This window comes from Onychostoma macrolepis, chromosome 17 (genome assembly GCF_012432095.1).
Source record: "Onychostoma macrolepis isolate SWU-2019 chromosome 17, ASM1243209v1, whole genome shotgun sequence".
Classification (NCBI taxonomy): domain Eukaryota; kingdom Metazoa; phylum Chordata; class Actinopteri; order Cypriniformes; family Cyprinidae; genus Onychostoma; species Onychostoma macrolepis.
Window position 1 is genome coordinate 15,514,519 of NC_081171.1, and position 20,956 is coordinate 15,535,474.

Here is a 20,956-nt window from a genome sequence, read left to right on the forward strand (position 1 = left end):
AAGGTGTATAGATGTAAGCAAAACAGACAATTATCTTTTCTTGTAAAACGTGATGCCAAGATCACGAATTTGAAAATGAAAGCGCATGAAAAAAGGAACACCTGTTCACAAAATTTAAGTCACAAATAATACTGATGAAAAAGAACGGGCTGAATATTGAACACTTTCGTTACCATATAACTATAAACTATGATAAAAGTTCATCAGCATGCGTTAATCAAATGCTGTAGCAAAAAAAATTATTGTGACCAAATTATGTGCTCATGCGACCAGTGGAAAGAATGAGACTAGAGCCCTGAAACAGTTGCTGGTCCCTAGTGACTTCCATATTTTTTTTCCTACTATCAAAGTCAGTGGGGACCAGTAACTGTTTGGTTATCCACATTCTTCAAAATATCTTCTTTGGTATTCAGCACAAGAATAAAAATTAATACAGGTTTGGTACAACATGACCGTGAGTAAATGATGAACTATCCCTTTAATGACAATCTAAATTATTTTTTACTTTCACTTTAGACATAACTAACTGTGTTTATATGTAAACTTTGAGTGTTTTTGACAGTGTTAGCGCAATCAGACGATAACAAAGTAATCAGGTGCTGTTTGACCGGTCTTTTAATGTACGAATGCTTCAGTGTAAGCAGTCTGAATAAGCGCACGTCAGAGCAGCACGCGAATGAAATGTTTAACCGGCAAGGCTTTAGCACGCGCAAATAATGTACTTTTGTGATTGCGAATAAGTGCAGTGTCTCGTGAGTGTAACTATACCGCTGAATCAACAATTGAGAATGTCTCGCGAGTTGCAGTTGGAGCTGGAGCTGGGAGACATAGTAAATACAGCGCATTGCTTGAGGTAGATGTTGTTTTGTTAGTAAATGTTTCATTATATTAGTGTTGCCTCCTTTGTTCACTATTACACTACTGCATATATTGCATCTGACACTGCTGTCGCTTAGTTTTGTAACGTAAGCCCACACTTTCGAACGTTTCACTCTTGCCGCGATGACTGATTGCATGCAAACACACCGCGCACGTGCACGGATATCATACACACGTCGAGCAAACGCCGGCCACATCAATCAGTGAAGGAAATGACAAGCAGCAGCTTCTAATTCGTCATTAACATTGAAGTATACGGAGATAAAACAACGCAAGTATCGATAACAGTATCGTTTGTCCTGAAGCTTATCTGTAGTCCGATATTTTCTTTCCTTGAAAATTTGGCCTGTACTGTACCTGATATATATCCAAAATAATCGATATTGAATTGAATTGGTAATCGAATCGAATCGCAAGCTTGTGAATGAGAATCGAGTCATGAAGTTTGTCAAAACCCAGCCCTAGTAGACATACTAGAAAGTAGGACCCAGTTCGTTCTTTACAGCCTCAGAAGAGACCCACTGTGTGATCAGCAGAGGAAGAGCTAAACCCTGAATGATGGGAAATTATGGCTTCAGGTGGGAGTTATGTAGCACAGAGACATAACAGTTACTGCCCTGTCAGCTCTAGCAGAGACTTTCTCGAGGGTTGGGCGAAATGACATTTGTATGTATAACTGCTCAGCACTACATGCTGAAAAATCTGAAGAAATGGCTGATTCTGTAGTAAGCAACTGTACTGATTTAATTCTAAAGTGTTGAACAATCCACAGAGACCTTTTTGCCAGGAATCAGCATTATTTGGCCAGTGTAGTCTGTCTTTTTCTCTTCGTATCTCTGTCAGCGTCCCAGTGGAGCTGTTTTATCAGGAAATCCCCATCACTGTGCATTAGCATTACCACACACACACACACCTGGGCCCCAGCTGTGCTCCCCTCTGGAGAAAACATATGTGTGAACTCAAAGGCTTGATGCAGAAATTGATTAATCCTAGAAAGAAGTTCTCTCTCGTCTCTCTTCTTATATATTGCATTTCTGTAGTGTTTATGTCTTCTATTGCCCTGCTGAATGTAAAACACACACTCTTGTCTGAATGACTAATCTAAAGCTTGCTAGAATACTCCCCAACACAGAGAATGAGCTTAACAGAGTTTCTCAGAATAGTATCCTGACTGATTCTGTCGTACTCCCTTTCCACTGAAATGTTGCTTATTCTTGGCTGGGGTACCTGCGAATCTCGCGTTTCCAACGATTTTCAGTGGAGCCAAAAGCTGACATAACTGACTGTTACTACATTAGGGAGCACATTATGTTCCACTGATGTTACTGTCTGCCATCCAACATTGAGCTTGGTCTTTTCTTACTCCTAGTTCATGCTCGTAGTTTTAAGAAAAACATTTTAAAGTGGGTATGAAATGAAAGTGTAAGTCTTTTTTTTTTTTTAAATAAAGGCATGTTATTGATCTTATTGTGAATGATTCATCCATGCATACGTTTTATTTTTAATTTGGTTTGACCTCTTTAATTGTTAATCAAAATATATTTGTATGCTGGACTCTAGTGCTACAACGGATCACAAAACTCACAGATCGGATCATACTACGGATTTTGAGTCACAGATCGGATCATTTTTCGAATCAGCAAAAAAAAAAAAAAGTTTGCTTTTCATTTATTACTAAAAGCTTACTTTTAAGTACTTCTATACCCCAGCAGAAACTACTAGCTTAATTACTAAAGTCAGTAATACAACAAGAACAATTGCACAAATTCCAAGCATAGATGTACACCCAACATAAAATTATAGGCTATATAAAGACAGTAACAGTAGTATTCAGGTGCAGAAACGTAGTAATTAAGTTTAAAACAACACAATAATGCTTACTGCATAAGTTAAATACAGATTGATCTTTATTAAAGCTGTGGTGTTATTTGAGGCTGCTGTCTCTTTAAGACTAAATGCACGGACCTAAATACTGACACACATTAGTTTTTTTCTTAGTCAGCTGTACACGTTAACTTAAGATATGGACATAACCTACTGTGTTTACCAGAATATTTGCTAAAAGGGGTATTTTCACTTAACTTTGTGTGTATGTATCCATCTGTTGAGGCGTTGTCTGCAACGCGGTTTCTAAATTGCGCCGCTCTCTCTCTCTGCGCGCGTCGGGTGAGCGCAGAAAACGGTGCGCGAGCAGAACTGGTATTTAAAAGTTTCTGTTCCTGTTCCTCTGTATTATTGCCGTTCCAAAACCAGTTTGAGTAGAGAAAATACCGGTTAAGTTTTTAACTTTTCTTTGCCAATAATAAAAAGATGATGATGATGATAGTAGTAATAATAATAATAATAATAATAATTATTATTATTATTATGTACAGCGTTTTCTTTACTCAAAAAGAAAAAGAAAAAAAAACCACGAGTTTTGATTTGCAGCATGGATAAAAATGTAAAAAAAAAAAACACGCTAAAAAAAAAATTTTTGAGGAAAAAACTGCCTAAATTAGTAGTCTGTACATCACATTTTATTAATTCATTCGGAAATAATGTAGGCTAAAATACCAGTAAATAAAGCAAAATATTTACAAACATTACTAACACAATTATATGAGGCGTCATATAGGGTTTAAATCAAACTTCACTCACGGAAACATACATGAGACACTTGCATACACATATGAAACAGTCACACGTATACTGCTAAGTGCTCAAACAAATATATATGAAATGCAGATACTTGTGAGACGCACACAAACTCTCCGTGCACATACACGGAAGTCAACAGACATGCAACTGATTGTCTCCATGCAATTAATTAATTAAACCATCGGTATCGGCCATTTTCATGCTATTTCCGATATGCCAATGTCTTTAAAATAATCAAATCGGCCGATACATCGGTGCATCCCTAGCGTATAGTTAGACCCATCTAAAGAGACTGAATAATTGTAATCAGAGTCAGGTCTGGGTTGAGGGGGTTGTTTATTTAGCGTCCATTAGCCAAGCCGTTTTTGCGCTCTCAATAATTTAGTTTGCTGCTGCCTCTGGGGACTGAGAGAGCGATGGAGTTGTAGGAGAAATAGAGGGAAAAAAAGGAGTGACTTTCATTCAGAGAAGTGGAGTGGGAGTCTTTCTCATCACAGAGTGTTTGGTTATAGGTCATTCGTGGGGATGCGATGAGTTTTTTGTTAGTGGTGTTTAATGTTTACTCTGAAAGGTAAAAGCATGGATCACCTGAAGTCTCAGGAGAAAATGCTTCATTAGCCCTAAATCAGACAGACGTTTTATTTAACTGCTCCCCAAAGGTGGTTTAACCCCATTTACCCTCTCAAGAGCTGCGTATACACCAGTTCGCACAGCCTCAAGAGACTCTACGTCCTCACGCTTGTGGTGTGTGTGTGTGTGTACTGAAGCAGAGCTCAGGCCGATGTAATGGGAGAGGACAGGACAGACAAACTCGGGATAATAACCTGTCCCACTGTGTAGCCTCATCCTCTGATCAAACACTGTTCAAATTGAGGGCTCTCAGAAACCACAGCACAGATCAAATGTAACAGACGGCCACCCTCACCGGAGCATCACAGAACCTCTCCAGAGCCACACAGTAGGCTCTCTGAAGCTTTTTTTTCCCCCCTATGTCCCTCCTCTCTTTTTATTTTCAAGTCTTTGTTCTTGGTTAAATTGAGTTCCCTTTCTTTCTTTTTTCTTTACACCTGTATCACAGCGCACATTTGTAATAGGAAACAAGTTCCTTAAAGTCACTATGTAACAGAAGCGACAGATCTTTTCTTCCATATTGTGACATTCATCCAAAGGAAAAGAAAAAAAAAACATAAGGCAGGGACCTGGTCCTATCTCTTGGTTGTTGATTGGGTAGAGGAAGGAATTGAGGACCAAATGATAGGAGAAATCTGGCATACGTCACCAGAGAAAAGTCTCAATGGAAAATCGAGTTATGTTTATGTTTCCAGACTACTTTGTGGCAAATTTGAGACATTGACATTCATGCATTAAATTTAAATGAACAATTTTGTCAACACTAGTGCAACTACAATGACAACTAACATTTCCAGCAGCTGTATCAGTAAACATTCTGATGTTTTTTGTTTTTTTGCCAATGTTGGTAGTTTGAGGTTTTTCTTCCTTTTTTTTTTTTTTTGTCAATTTTCCACTCCTGTTGAACAGGTGCCTGTAAACTACTCCACACGGGACAGCTGTTCAAGACTGTAGCTTGAGTTCAGTCTGCTCTGGTTGATATGAACAGTATTTATAGGGTGGTGGGATTATTTCCAGCCAGGACGTCTGCCAGTGGAATCGAAGCAGTGCCTTTGCATGGTGAAAACTTTGCATGGTTTATTTTGCTCTGTTGCTTTTGGTGCGCATACAGTTAAGATTGACAGTTCGGTCCATATACACGTGCCAAAGTTCCACAAACCCACTCACATTTGCTGACGAGCTGCTTTTGGATTCATTCTTGTACTTTTATGGGTCCGTCATCACATGTGTCTCCCATCACATGTGTGTCGCCTCGCCGGTGGTTTCGTATGTCGGTAAACAGAATCTTTGCCCTCTTCAGAGGCTTTCAGGGTTGTTCTTTCTGCCCGCCCCTCACCGCCCCTCACCCACCCTCAGAGGACATAGCATGACCTTGCTCCTTGATGGGCAGGGGCGGGTGGGTGTGTGTTTACAGTCCATGCCTTTGCTCTGCTCTGAGCTGAAGGTCTCGCTCCATACATGGATGGCACAGCATGTGCTCACCTTGAAAATAATGCAGTAGCTTTTGCTTTTAAGAGTACTTTGTACAGTTACAGACCATGAGTGGTCAGGATCATCATTTAGGATATCTATTTTTAACGGGTAAAGCTAATTGGCGCATTTGACAATCTAAATCTGGGTGTCTGGGTACTACACACATGTGGTAAATCGGCTAGCATCAGTAACTACCTGCTTGACACTCCAGCATAGTAGGAGGCAGAATTACACCTTAGTGTCGTGAAAATATTGAAACGGCCCGTGTATTGTTCGCTTTTGTATGTGTGATCATTGCTATAGTAACAGTATCCATGGCAGTGCTGTGGAAAGCAGTGTCATAGGCACTCGACTGGGTCTCATTCTGTATATTAGTAAGCATGTCAGGTGGACCCTTCTCCTCCCCGCTGAGATCCACCACTCTGTGCTCGTTTGTGAAGCAGGCATGCTAATTGAGGTGTCTGACTGAGCAATGATCTGAAAGCATCATGGGAAACATGGGGGGAGGGACAGATGCCGACATTATACTTGTAATCAATGTGAACAAGAGGCGGTTAGGGCCGGTCAAGTGGTCTTTAAACTACTTTACCTTGGAATCCTGTCTTTGTATTACTAATGGTTTCAGGCATAAAGGGTGTGAGATTGGTAAGTGGATAGGCTTAATAAATGCTTTTAGCATTAATTGCTCAATCTAGAACTTGAAGGATGGTTAGTGGAGATATATTTTTGCTATGTTACTGTATAAAGAAATGGACACAAGCTGCTTTTTTTTTTTTTTTTTTTTTTAAACATTTCATCAGGTTTGTAGTGTTGCTTCTACTCTGAGCTAGATGAACTGTCAGGCTCTTGAGAAGTTTTGAAAGCTTGTGTGGTGGGTAATTGTTGGATTTGAAAGACCCACCCTCGAGAGTGTGAAGTAGGGGTGCAACGGATCGTAGATGACCAGTCCCCACGGTTCGGCACGCATGTGATTTGCGGATTAACTGTTAAATTTAAACATAGAATGAAAGTTTATCATTTGCATGTGATTTGTCTTGCTAAAGTCGAATCGGGACTCGCGCACTGTTTTCTGAGCTCAGCCACTGCCGCACACACTGAAGCGTGCACACGCAGAGAGAGTGAGAGAGAGAGGTGCGTGCAGATACCGCATTTCAGACAACGCCTCAACGGATAGATACATACACACAAAGTTATGTTTAAATACCCGTTTTGGCAAGTATTCTGGTAAACACAGTCGGTTATGAGTGAATTAAGTTAACATATACAGCTGAGAAAGAAGCTCTGTGTTTAAAACTTACATGTTTTGTCCAAGATAATCTTCACAAAATAATATAACTTCCAACAACTTTTTCAAACTTATTTTTAATGTTCAGTGAAAAGGATTTACACTGTATATGAATTTTAATCCACGTTACATGAACCGTTTCATATAAACTGGAATAAATACAAAACTAGAGCCAAATTGAAATGAGACAGTAGTAATAAATAGTATAGTGAATAAATGAAATAATCTTAACTAAAGGACTTTTGAAAGCACGTATTTCTGTACATTTCGAAATAAGGTGCATTAAGTCAATAAGTCCTTGAGTAATATGAATATTTTAATTAAAAACATCCCCACGTACTATTCAATAAAATTCTAGTGCATGTAATCTATTAAATAACCGCAGAATGAGCGAGTTTTTGGATATAGTAAGATTAAACTTATTTTAGTGAACAAAGTTCTACAGTTCAGCTCTCATTTTGTTAGGGAGGGTACACAATGTTATTTTATCCTTGCTTTTAGCAAATCCTCAATCTGTATACTTTCTAACAGCTTCTTGTGGCCGTAAACATTTAATTTGAACGTGGCTTTAAGCACTATGCAGCATTAAAGTTTCACTTTCACCACGTAAAGCCGGTAAATGTGGTGTTTACATGTTGTAATCATAATATGAGTTTACCTTATGGTACGAACCCAGAGTCTCCGCACCAGTAAGCAATAAAACGAGCATCTTCCCTCCAAAGACATGTCACATTTCAGGGCAAAGCAAAAAACCATTGTCGAACAACAATATAAAATGCAGGAAACTATTCATTGGTTATTCTACAATTAATTGAATTACAAATTATACTACAACTGGAAAATACTGTAAATTGATAAACTGTTAGGTGTGATGACGTTTAATGTCTCCGACAGCACCTGTAGTCCCATTCAGCAACTTGTTAGCAACCGTCTTTAAGAAACATAACGGTTTTAAAAAAAATCACGAGTGGGGCGTAACTGGTGTGTTTTATGTCATAGAAAAAAACTATCTTCAGCCTGTGTGAACCACGGACCTTATTTAAGGGATTTAACCAAAATGCCATTTTACAAAAAAAAAACATTGACTCTGGGGCGATGGAACCGGAAGTGCTAAAATGTTAACTCCATTCTGGGTTTTTGCCTACAAAGTGACATCATAGTTCCACCACTCTTAGGTCCGTGCATTTGTCTTAAAGAGACAGCAGCCTATAATACCTGCTTCTGTCTGCTAATCAAAGAACACCACAGCTTTACCAAAGATTAATTTGTATTTAACTTGCTTTTTTTTGTTGTTGTTTTACACTTAATTTTTACATTTCTGCACCTGAATACTACTGTTACTGTCTTTTTATTTATAATTTTATGTTGTAGGCTGTTCATGCTTGTAATTTGTGTAATTGTTCTTGTTTTATTACTGACTTTAGTAGTTAAGCTAGTAGTTTCTGCTGGGGTATAGAAGTACTTAAAATAGGCTAAGCTTTTAGTAATTAATGAAAAGCAAACTTTTTTTTGCTGATCCGAAAAATGATCCGATCCGTGCCTCAAAATCCGTAGTATGATCCGAACCGTGAGTTTTGTGATCCGTTGCACCGCTAGTGTGAAGCTTCTTCTTTATTCAGTTTAGCACCTCTGATTCTCTGTTCAGATGGATCTGCTGTAGCATAGGGGCACAGCAGGCTAGTTCCTAGAAAACCAATTTCTCCCTCGGGCTGTTTTCCTGGTTCCTGGCTTTTTAAAAATGCCGGGTAGCCGGTGTTTCGCGTGCATTTGGCCAATCAGCGTACACTTACATCACTGATGGTTCCTATAGAACTGTATAAGACCCTACTCTGAAGTAGGAGCTAATTTAGTTCCTAGTTCCTAGAACTAAAACCTTTCCTAGTTCCTGCGGCGCAAACACACCAAAAGGCTTTCTTTTGAGGCTGCTGTTAACCCAAGCCAATCAAACGGTCATGCACACCAACTGCAGGCCATTTTAAATGATCGCTGGGAGAATTGTGCTCAAAGAGCTTCACTGCTTTTCCTGTTCTGATGAAAATTAAGATATTTTTGGCCTCCACTTGGATCAGTGTGTTAGACTTCATTGAACTTATACTGAACAAATAAAGTATGCAGTTGCAGGCTGGTATGTAGAGGTTTTTATTTTAATGTTTTTTTTTTTTGTTTTTTTTTTTTGACAATCCATTGTTTAGTGAGTGCTAAACAGCTTATGACCACACCTAAAATTAGTGGCAAAACTACTAGTTACCAGAATTAGTTTTTACAGTAATATTCCTGCATGTGGCAATTTATGGACTATTTGCAAATGTGGTGGTAAATATTCTACTCCCAGCGCATGGTAATGTGCTCTGGGGTAATAGCTGCTGTTTGAAGAACAGCCGTCTTTAACTCACTGTGAGGCTGCATCAGAGTGCCGGCTGTCAACTATGGCAAGAAAATGTCTCACTTTCTCACACTGACTCAAAGTTTGATGTCCTGTAAAAAATCCTGTCACCACTACTAACATATTCTCTCTCTCTCTCTCTCTCTCTCTCTCTCTCTTTTGTTGTCTCCATTTCTCAGGAGGAGCAGAACAGAGGGAAGCCAAACTGGGAGCACCTAAATGAAGACCTGCACGTGCTGATCACAGTGGAGGACACACAGACACGTGCCGAGATCAAGATGAGAAGAGCTGTCGAAGAGGTCAAGAAGCTACTGGTGCCTGCAGTAAGTTGCAAACACATTTATACTTACCGAACGTATCTGTGCTAGTGGAAAGTGATTTGCTACAAATATTTTGACCTCTGAGATCTTCTCTGCAGACCTGCCCGAGGCTTGTGCTTTGTAAGGCAACAGTGTTGTATTTAGCAAAATGCTTTATGCTGCTTCCTGTTCTAGGTGTGTGACGCCTTTGTGCATATGGGCCGGATTTTAATCCCACTCCTGACCCCTGGCTTCAGTCTTCTGCTAAAATTTGATATTTTTATCTCAGGCTCCCAACAGAGAACAAATGGCGCTCTGCAACCTGCTTCCCACATATTTCCGCCCTATTCCACCTTTCTATTCTCCGCTCCTCTGTTGGTTGCCGCAGGGGGTGGGGGTGCTTAAGTCAGGGTCTCTGGCTCCAGGCTGTTTTGCCTGCAGTGAACAGAATGGCTGGACAGCTGCAAGAGCCTGTTCCCTATCAGGCGACATGGTGGAAAGGCTTCGACCCGCTGAAACCTGGCCAGAAGCAGCCGTTCCGCCCAGCCATGTGCCTCTCGCTTCATTTCAGAGCGGGACACGGAGTCCTTGGTGTTCTCTGACTGCTCTCAGGCGCTTGCTTTCTCCTGTTTCTTTGTGCAGGTTTTTTTTTCCAGCTCTCTCTCTCTAGGCCAGAAACCCCACATTTCGCCTCTTGTTTGGTTTTTTTTTTCCCTTCTTTTTGCTCATATCTCTTTTGTTCCGTTTGAGCGGGAAGGCCTTAAACCCTCCACACACATACACGAGTACACACACACGCTCGTCAAAGAAAACAAACATACACGACCGGCTGAGTGTGTGTGACTCATTCTGTACAGTGTGTGTGGGTGGAAGATGAGTAAATGGCTACATGCTCTCTCCAAATTTTCACTCTGACCTTATGCACCCCTGAGATCAAAATCATCCTCACCGTGTATATCCTCCTTTGCCATAAACACACACAATCCACACAGGCTCTCAGGAGGCCTGTGTTTGCTCTACTCATGTTTCATTCAGTTACACAACGCTCTTGGTCTTTTATACAAAACTGAAATCTTGCCCAGAACGGATTGTTTTTGTAGTGTAAATGTAACATACTGTACATATTTGTATCTAATCTTTTAATTTACTTGAAGGGATAGTCTACCCAAAAGTGAAAACTGTCATCATTACACCATCATGACTTTCTTTGTAAAATAATAAGATTTTAGCTGTGTCTTGACAAGTTTGAATCGATTTGCTTTAATATAAGAGGATGATTTTTAAGTGGCACACTGCCTGCTGCAAGTTTGTGGTATTGTGACCGTGACTTGCAATAGAAACATCCATGTGATGAAGGCATAGGGGTGGGTGAATGATGACAGGATTTTCATCTTAGCTGATGTATCCATTTAAGTTTTGCTTTACAGATAAAGCCCCTCTTAAACATGCTGATATTGTGTGTGGCAGATCGACTCTAATGCCCTTTGTCATGCCATGCTAAACTGGATTAAATGACAAACCGTCCATCTCAGCCCGTGCAGTCTTAATGAAGGATATCTTTGGCTCATTTAGAGGCATGAAATTGTCTTATTAAATACATCATAAAACAGACGAGGTCACAGTCTGTTTCCCCTCGGCTCTCTTCATTTTGTCATTGTGGAAAGGATTTGATTGGTTAGGGCTGAGAAAAGGGGGGCAGTAGCGTCTCAGAGCTCTCCGAGAGAGGCTCTCTGTTTTATAAACATCTGCGATTATTGATTTTTACCTACCTTGAGAGGCAGCTAGCACATTACCGCATGAATCTGTAATCCTGGCTCGGGCCCTGAAGAGTTGCCACAGCCGAACGGTTCCCGCTCGCAGAGACCAAATTGAAATTTTCAGCCTTGCTCAAGGAATCAGTTCCACACACAGCATTTGAATGATCATCAGACTCGAAGAGAGTGCATGAACGGCGGGTATGTGCGCGCACACACAGCCTCAGAGGCCAGGGTTAGAAGGGGGTGATTGAGAGATTCGGCTCAAAGGCCCTGTGAACTTTTCAACTCCCATCGAGAGACAGAGGAAGGAAGAGACATCGAGAGAGAGATTTGAGTTGAAGGTGGGCTGGTAATGAAGGTAGTAGCGAGTGAGAGGATTAAGGCAGGAACGTAATGGAAGAAAAAAGATAAGAATCGAGCCACACTTTTACATGCGGATCGCTTCCCACAGTTCTTCTGCTCCAGTCTCACTCGTCTTCTTACTTACCCATGGCAGCCTTTCTGCTGTCTTGCGGATTTTTAAAATGTATTAATATCTTTAGTGTTTTTATTTATTTTATGTTATTCATTTAAGTGCTTTTTTAATAATTAATTGTCGTTTATTGGTTATTGGTCATAATTTTAATATTGGTGCATCCCTCATTTTATGACTAGTATGTTTGTGAATAGCATTATTGTGTATTTAAATAATTATGACTGTTACATGTCAAGTCACCTTTATTTATATAGCGCTTTTGATTCAATGATTCAAATGGACAATAGTAAACACTCAATTTTCAGTTAAAGGCCATTCATCATTGAATTCAGTAATGTCATCCAGCTCAGTTCAGTTTAAATAGTATCTGTGCAATCATATCATCAAAAGCACATCAAAAGTTACATCAAAAGCAGCTTTTGATAGAATGAAGATTATTTATTTTTTTTTTTTCATACTTGCGCATCTAAGTGTAAAACTGTCCTGGCAAGAGCACAGGATTATTTTGGTGGAAAAGGCATACCAGATACTGGTCAAACAGTTTCTCTCTCACACCCTTGCCCTCTGTGTACCACTTCACTGGAGGGACACCCTGTCTTTGTTCATAAGTACTGACACGCACATGATGTATAAAACACTCAGAGAGCAATGTGTATCTACAAATCCATATCTTTTTGAGTTTGACTTGTAGCATAAAATTCAGATTTAGAGCTTTACACCATAGCCCACCGTCAAATTCAGTTTTATCCAGTTTGGTGCATTTACAGCTCAGCAAATGATCAGTAACTTTAGAAGTCAAGCGGTTCACTCAGTGGGAGCAGAAGGCACAGGAGGGCTGATGAATCTTTCTGAGATGACAGTTAAAATTGATTATGTTTCGAGAAGTGTGAAACAAATCACTCTCTGTAAGCTGTGACGCTAGTACCCTACTGCTAAACAGACATAGAGGAAGGTGGAGACAAATGCAGGTGTGGGTTATGGACACTGATAAAGCACTAATTGTAGTTTGTGAGGTAAAATCTTCTCTAAGTTATGTCTTTTAAAATAACATTTTGTGTGTTTTGTAGTATCTTGCTCCATGAGCATTGAGTTTAAGATTGTCAAGTTTAAATTAGCTCCATTCTGTTGTGCTCTGTCCAGCTATTTCTGAACACAAAATCACGTCCTATGTGAACGCCCCTAACAAACACGTCTGTTCTAGCTATTCAACGTTTCCTTAAGATCATTTACAGTCTATTTTAATATAGAACGCACATCCCTGTTATGGTCATGTATTAAATGTGTTTTAAGTCTGTGTGTTATGAGGTGCTAAAAATAATTACTTATTGTTAGAACATGTAGAACATCCACCAGTGACTGAAAATGGTATTGGTTAAAAACTTATCAGCGATCTTATCTCTAAAATTCTGTTTGCTAATTTCCGTTTTAATATGTGCTGAATGTATGAGTAGATCAAGCCATATGTGTACTTTTTATGCACTTTATTATTGCCAACATTATTAGGCAGTGTCACCCATTCCATGTATGACAATTTTAATAATTTGTCTCTGAATTTGCAGACTGAATTTGCTTACTTTCCCAGTTTATCAACAATAAGGCCCAGTTTTTGAAGACAGAAAGCTGCAGGATTATAGCAACTGCGCTTACGAGGCTGCTCTAATCTCCAGCAGATTCCATGACAAGCTCTGATGCTGCAAACAGATGCGTTGTAGTCTGGGTACACGTATACATATCAGATCCCTGTTAATTTAATTTACTGGTTTATACACCAGCCCATTTGGAGATGATCAGAGAGAATAAAACAGTGTGATTCCTTCCTACGAAGCAATTAGCCTCTCAAATGTGTTAAAAACCTGACAAATTGGTTTTCTCATTAGGGGTGCTAAACCCAGGAGAGCTGACGCCCGTGATGGGTGTTGTGGATTTAGATGTTTAGAAGATGCAGTGTGTCAAAATTGCCAAGAGAGATTCTGTGATACAAGGTGACAATCCTCATTTCCCCTCGAGGTGTGTGTTTGAGAGAGAGAATGCATCTAACATACAGCAGTAAGTCATTTCTAATGATTGACAGTAGCTCTGTTGGTATGTGAGGTCAGTGCTAATCCTGCAGTCACAACATTTTCAGAGGCCCAGTGAAAGGCCTTCTGGGAAAATGCTAAATATTCACCCTAAATACCCCCTCGCAGCAAATGGTACGTTATATCCACAAAACCGTACTTTAGCATGTCTGCTCCCAGTTGGCATCAGCGCACTGGGGAATGATGGGAAATAGAAGCTCACACCTATGACATCTCATTAAGAATCTAGGCCACTATGTGTCCATTCCCTTTACCTCGGCTAATTAAAGTGGCGTGTCAAAATATTTTTCTGGGTTATTTTAGTGTCAGCGCACTGGGTCGGCCATCAACAGGAGTGAGCAAAGGTTTAAAATCGTAACAGTGGACAAAGACCTTATTTAAATTCAGTACGGTACTGCTAATAGTTTCTTTTGTGGATGCCCCTGGCTATAAGGAACATGTAGCATTTCAGTCTCTCTGTTTGGTTTTTGTCAGGGAGGCACTTCCTGCTAGATTGTGGCATATCTGTAGTAACAGTTTTGCCTCCAGAGCTCAGTGGCTTTGGAGCTTTACGTGGGTGCGTATAGTAGCTGTAGCCCAGCAGTCTGGCCCTTTCCTTTATTCATTCCTTTCTTATTGCTTTCCTTTTTCCAGCATTTCGTTTAAACTCCGCTTGCGCTTGTAGGCAGAAATCGACTAGAGAACCAACTTGCTGCTCCCCGTGTCCTCCATGATGCTTCCAATATCTTAAAAGGCCACAAAAGAAGGGGGAGGGAGGTAGAAGAGAAATGGGAAGCTTCGCTCACACAACGCTTCCAGCATCTCTCCGTGAATGGGCTCGTCCTTGCCTGTAACAAAGTGACTGGGTTAGCAGTGTTTGCACTGTAGCCTGAAGCCCTGTTCCCTTCTCTTGTCTCTCTTCCTTTCTCACACACACACACCCCAACTCTCTCACACGGTCTCTCTTGGCACATCTTTTATCCCGTGTACTCCAATAACCATCACATTCAGTGCCTCTGCTGAGCACAATGAGTCCCCGATCTGGAGAGGTTTCAAGCCTCTCTGAGTTGTCATGGGTGCTTTGCATTTGTAATCTTTTCCCAATTCAGGAACGCAGTTAATTTCACACCATACACCTGGTTATAGACCTCTCACTCACTCTTAGGCTCAGAGGAAAGGCGCGAGAGAGACAGATGGTGTATAATATACGACAGGCGTCGAGGTCTGTGGGGCGCAACGTCCTCATCAGCCAAATTCTCGCCGTCAGCTTGCGGGCCGTGTGTCTTGTGGAATGCTGCCGGAAACTAGGACTGTTCTGGGCGGCCAACTCATCGTGATCAATAAACACCTTTTCTTCAACACACATAATCACTCTCACCTCCTATCAGGCCCATGTGACAAACCAGAACAAAATGCCATCTGGCTGCTTGCTGTTGTTTCGGCTTGTGTGGTGAGAGTGCCACAATCCAATTGCTAATCATTCTGTTTAAAATAAATTAATTATCATTTTCTTGCTCTTTTTTTATTGAGCACCTCTTAATTTAAAGGATAGTTCTTCTTTAAAAAGTACATTTTGACCCCATTTACATGTTGTACCAAACCTGTATGATTTTATGTATTGTGGAACACGAGTATATTTTGTAAAATGTTGAAAGTCAGTGAAGTCCAAAGTTTTGGTTTATTGTATGGGCAAAATGGTTATAAAATTCTTCAAAATACCATCCTTTGTGTCCCACAGATAAAATAAATGCACATTGTGTTTGGAAAGACATGTAAATGAACTCCCTTAAAGCATGCAGCTGCATTTATCCTTGAGTGGCTGGAATTGAACTGTATTGTAGTTGACTACTTCAATGCGGCTTGAGTTTCATTGGGCTGAGATCATTGGAGATCTTGGAAGACAAAAGACAGGAAAAAAATTGCAGTGAATGCAACCACCTGTGACGACAGCCTCCTGAAATGCGTACAAGTTGCCCTGCAGGTCAGTGCAACCCGTCCGAGAGTGCTCTTGTGTCCCTGTTTTCAGAGTAAGTGTCGCATCCGATCAGACTCAAGCCCCAGCTGCAGGGTCTAGAGCGTAGGATCATGGGTAATGGGAACATCCTCAGCCGTGAGCTTGTAAAAGCCCCGTGAACTGCCTCAGTGATGTGGCTCGTAGATAGCTGGAGAGCCATCAGCGCTCATTGCTGCTCCTTGCTTAAGTGTTGGAACAAACGGAACAAAGGGTCACGGGACTTGATACTGTAGATGTACTTAAAGCATAATGTTGTATTCCGCATATGTTTCACTGTAAATTGGTACCATATAATTTATTGGCCCATATCAGGTATTGGTCGGTATTAAATATATATTGGCCTGTAGCAGTCCAGAGCTTTTGTCCTTGAAGCATTGGCAAACTTTTTTTTTTTTTTCCATTTTTAACATCTGATGGTGTCAGTATGGTAGCTGGTCCTGGCAGTTTTAGTACTAGAGGCCCAAGAGGTGGAGACTGTTATCCTTCCATGTCCTGCTTTTATAGTAAGCTCTCCCTCACTATCTTCTTCCCTAAAGCAGCTGTCCTCCTTTACTTTCCGTGGTCGTCTTGATTGGAGCCATGGTTTGCACCCCAGGCTTACTGACCACCAGAACCGCAACAGGAAAATGCTTCTCTTGGGGTCTGTATGCTAATCCGGCCTTTGCTGGCAGTAGCTTCAAACGCTCCGTTGGACTGGCAGTTCGTCAGACTCACTGAACAGAATGGAAAGAGCAGACCCAGAATAGACTGGGATTTACTGTGTGCCTATTTTCACCTGAGCACCTGCCATTTTAAAGGCACAAATTCAAGCGGCGATGTGCGAAGTGAACCACTTTACACAGTGCAATGGGATTTGTCTTTTCATTTTCAGCTTTAAAGTGTCACTACAAATGAGACAGTAGTTTCATAGTAAAGGAGACCGCCATTTATTTACTGTCTAAAAATCACATTTCACATCACATTACTTTAGATGCTCTCGTCTGCTGTTAAGCTGTTTCGTGGTTGAAAAATAGGCCCGCTAATGTTAATCGCCTTTCTGAAGTGGAAATGATAAACTGATGCTGTAGGGAGCGTTTTATTTAACGGTTTTGTTTTTTGACTGTTCTATTAGAACGTCTTTTTATGATACTGATACATAATTTACAAAGACGGGCATAATTTTGTGCTTTTGGGTTAATGCCACTTATCTCGGCTAGCAAACATGTGGTCTTGTTAAGTTGTTCTCTCTGGGATTTCAATTGCCCACTCTTCACAGACTGCTATGGCCCTGTAAAGTGCTCCAACAGTGACCCTGAGGGCCTCCCAGTTATCGGCTAACTACACATTTCAGAGTATGCTGAGCTGCATAGAAGTGTGCAACTGCGGCATTTAACTGGGGTAGAAGTGGTGCTACAGTTTTCAGTGTTCTCCCAGGTCTAGTTAAGCGGGTAATGTATTTTCAAAAGAAATGATCAGTCTATTTGCAACAAACCAAACAAGCTGAACGAAACAACTCACAATTGTTTTTTAAGCTAGCGTGACCTCAACTTTTAGCCTGCACTTACGCCAGCCCAAATTAGCTGTACTCTAGCAGTGCTACTGCAGGGGAAGAACAGGTGGCCTTGACCCAGGGTAGGTGCCCTCCTGTTGGGTAGAACTCAGTTCAGGCATGCCACCTCCCTTCAGACCTGCTCGCTCTCACTCTCTGCGGGTCTCGGTTTAATCTGCTCACTTCTGATGAGGCACAAGAGCCTGAAGTTCAGTCAAATGGTTGTCCTTGAAAGTGTGACAAGGATTTTGTAGAGCAGTTTGCTTTATGCCCCCCAAAAAATCAACAATAAGCCCAAGGGAATACGTACAGTGTGAAGGCAGATATGCTGATAATTTAAAGGTTTTTTTTGTACTACTCTTTGTGAGTGGTAATGCGCAACATTTTCTACAGCAATTTTCTTTTCTGACTGTAGCTGTGCCGTACTGCCAACAGAAAGCTTTTGGAAAAATGATATTTACTCAACTGTGCAGAAACTAACGGATAATTCTTTATAATAAGAGATGGAGCTGCTTAATTTCAACTCCCCTCCAATCCTACACCCCTTATTGTAAATCTGGAATGCTTCTGCTAGATAAAACAGTGGAAAGTAAATCTATAATGTTTTTCAATGAATTCTATGTATGTGTGTGTGTGTGTGTGTGTGTGTGTATATATGTATATATATGTATATATATGTATATATAAATTTATACATTTTTAGCAAGTCTCCAAGTGAATATTCATGTTTGCATACTGTACACTAATGTTTTGATGCCTAAATTCACTATTGATTTATTTTTTCTTTTATTTAGGCAGAGTATTTGATATGTTTTAGACAGACTTTTATTACTCTTAGTGCTAGGTTGCATCAGGAAGGGCATCTGACATAAATCCTGTGCTAAATGGCAGCGTGGATAATTCCACTGTGGCAACCCCTAACGGGAGCAGCCGGAGGAGAGAGAAAGAGTATAGAATTTTATTATCAGTCATTTATCGGTTATCAGCGATAATGTGATAATCAGCTCGGTGTCAGAATTAAAATCTAATATTAATAATGCATCCCTAATCAACCCAAACCTTTCACTAAACCTTTTTTCTTCAACTTCTTTCAGTCACATAGAGTGAATGATGAGATTTCAGAAACAACACACAGTCTCTATGTGTAACATCTTTTACTCTTATTGAGTTGGGTGCTGAAATAATAATTCAAGATGGCCCGAATAAAGACACTGAATGGGTATTGGTTATAATCATAACTTGTTCTGGAAAGAGGCACAAAGTCAACTAGCGTCTTTGAAAAGTTAAAGAGTCCATCCCCAAGCTCTCCTTCCTGTTACAAGCTATCAGGATAAATAACATAAACCTCTTAGTTTGCAGCCCACCTCTAGAGGTTAGTCCAGCCCCTGACTCTTCTGAAAACAGTTGGCTGTAATCTCTTCTGGTTCCCATAAAAGACCCCCTGCGGACATCAGTCCAACTGCATTTCCTTTGAACAGGCCACTAATCCTTTTACTTTGGGGAGAATAGCTGCAGACTGAAACGCCAGTGTTTGTGCACTAGCCTAGTTACGGGGATGTTTTTGTGCCCCCCTTTGGCTCTCTGCACTCCCACCCCTGTTACATGGTGTCTGGGCTAATTATCCGCTCATTCAGAGTCAGATGGGGACAGGGACCACTAGGATCAGCCCTGGCATCTAGAGAATGCTCTCGAAACCAATCTCGCAGAGAGAGCCAGGAATGGATTCCTTTCATCTTCTCGCACTGTTTTCGAGGGCGGAAAAGGATTGTGTTAGGACATACATTTGCGGTTGTAGGCGATACCTAAATTTGTTTGCATGTAGAGCATTTTATAACTTCTATCTTAGGCCACAGTTAGCTGAGACCATAGGCAAGAAATGTGCAAGTAGCCGGTCCTGTCTGAGAATTTTCTCCCATTTAATTTAGATTAGTTTATCCTGGCCTTTTTATCCAGGAGCTTTTTTAATTGCAATTTGGCCCAATACGTCTCCATTTACTCTTTATTTGTAATCTCCCATTGGCAGTACACAGTGCGTCCTGAAGTCAGCGAAACTGAACACATCATCAAGTTTGTGTGTGGACTATTTCACATGCAATATGTTTTCCAATTTTGTTCAAGCAAAACATCTTTTCACGCAGCATGCATTGGTATATCAGGCTCTGTGCCTTCTGCTTGCTAATATATTGGCCCTGACCCACAGAGCAGTTTAGCTATCGTAGTAGAGACCTTGACTGCACTGGCCAACACTTTTCATTTCATGCATTTGCTTTGCAGCTGCTAACCTTGACTGTGAAGTAACCTCTGTAGGCCGTTGGGGAAGCTCTGTTTTCAAATTAGCCTCAATATGGTCCATCAATCCCCACTGCATGTTCAAGGGCCAGTCATAAGAGTGCTGCTTTTATTGGGATTTTCAGATTTATTTATTCAGGCCTTTTTTCTTCAGCTGATTCATTCCTCCCGACACCAAACACAAGGTTAAGGGGGTTGTAAAGCGGGCGAGGTTGGGTCACAGTCCAGATCTTACAGCCCAGGCGGCACAGGGAGCACGCGGATCAGCTTTGACTCTCAAATCTCGGAATCTGATGCAAATCCGGCAGTATTTAAACCTCCAGATCAGCCTTCCCAAATCCTTTCAAGATATTCTCGGCTCGATTGGGTGGCATTAAAGGATCATAGGAGCAGAACAAAACATCGTCTGGCAGCGAGAGAGAAAGAGGAAGAGGGGAGGGGAAATTAGAAAGCGAGAGAGAGGAGTGCGAGTCAACTGAAGGTTTTACAATGTGTTGCACCAGTGGAAATCATGGATCACATTAATGTTCCCTCTGTTTTTTTTTCACCCCTCCCTCCTTGTCTTCTGTTGTGCTTTATTTTGTTTGTTCGCTCACTCTGATCTCTGTCCTCACATCCTGCTCTGGCGAAATCCAGCGTAATCCTGTATGGATGCCTTTGTCCAGTGCATGTAAGCATCTGTGCGACATTTTAAATACAGCTATCAGGCTCAGACCTGGCCTACATATTTTACAGTTGTCATTTTGCAGACCTTTTTATCCGGAGCGATGTACATGACACATTGTACATCTTACCCAAGGGGAAAACTGCTCCGAGATCAAACCTGCAACATTTTGCATTTTCAGCCCAGAGACATAACTGCTAGATGTATTGAAATGAGGAGTACTGTGAGAATACTTGCTATAGATGTGTTTTATACCCTCATTTTAAACGCCATCCATTACTATATGTGAATCCATGTTCATGACCTTTTTATGGTGTGTGAAATTTTCAAATAAGGTATTATTGACTTAGTTAAAATACTGTAATGCATCTTTTATTAAATATTTCTTGTCGCTGATGATACATTGAGGATATTGATGGCTCTGCTTGCAGGCTACTTTTCAGTGAAGGTTACCACTGAAGTCCATTGAATTACTATCACAAACCAGGGACATATCTGTGCTTCACACCAAAAAATACACCACCTGTTCTGTCAACTAACTGAATGAAAGAAATGATAGGGAATTTTACTCTGAAAATTTCTC

At 40.7% G+C, this 20,956-nt stretch overlaps 1 protein-coding gene across 8 annotated transcripts in view; it reads left to right on the forward strand.

The window, feature by feature from the left end:
* Positions 1 to 20,956, forward strand: part of qkia (QKI, KH domain containing, RNA binding a) — a 125,824-nt gene that overhangs the window by 36,696 nt on the left and 68,172 nt on the right. For all 8 annotated transcript variants that reach the window (XM_058749164.1, XM_058749168.1, XM_058749163.1 and 5 more), the window contains exon 4: positions 9,470 to 9,613. In XM_058749164.1, the coding sequence (XP_058605147.1) occupies positions 9,470 to 9,613 (144 nt within the window). The remainder of the gene's footprint in view (positions 1 to 9,469; positions 9,614 to 20,956) is intronic.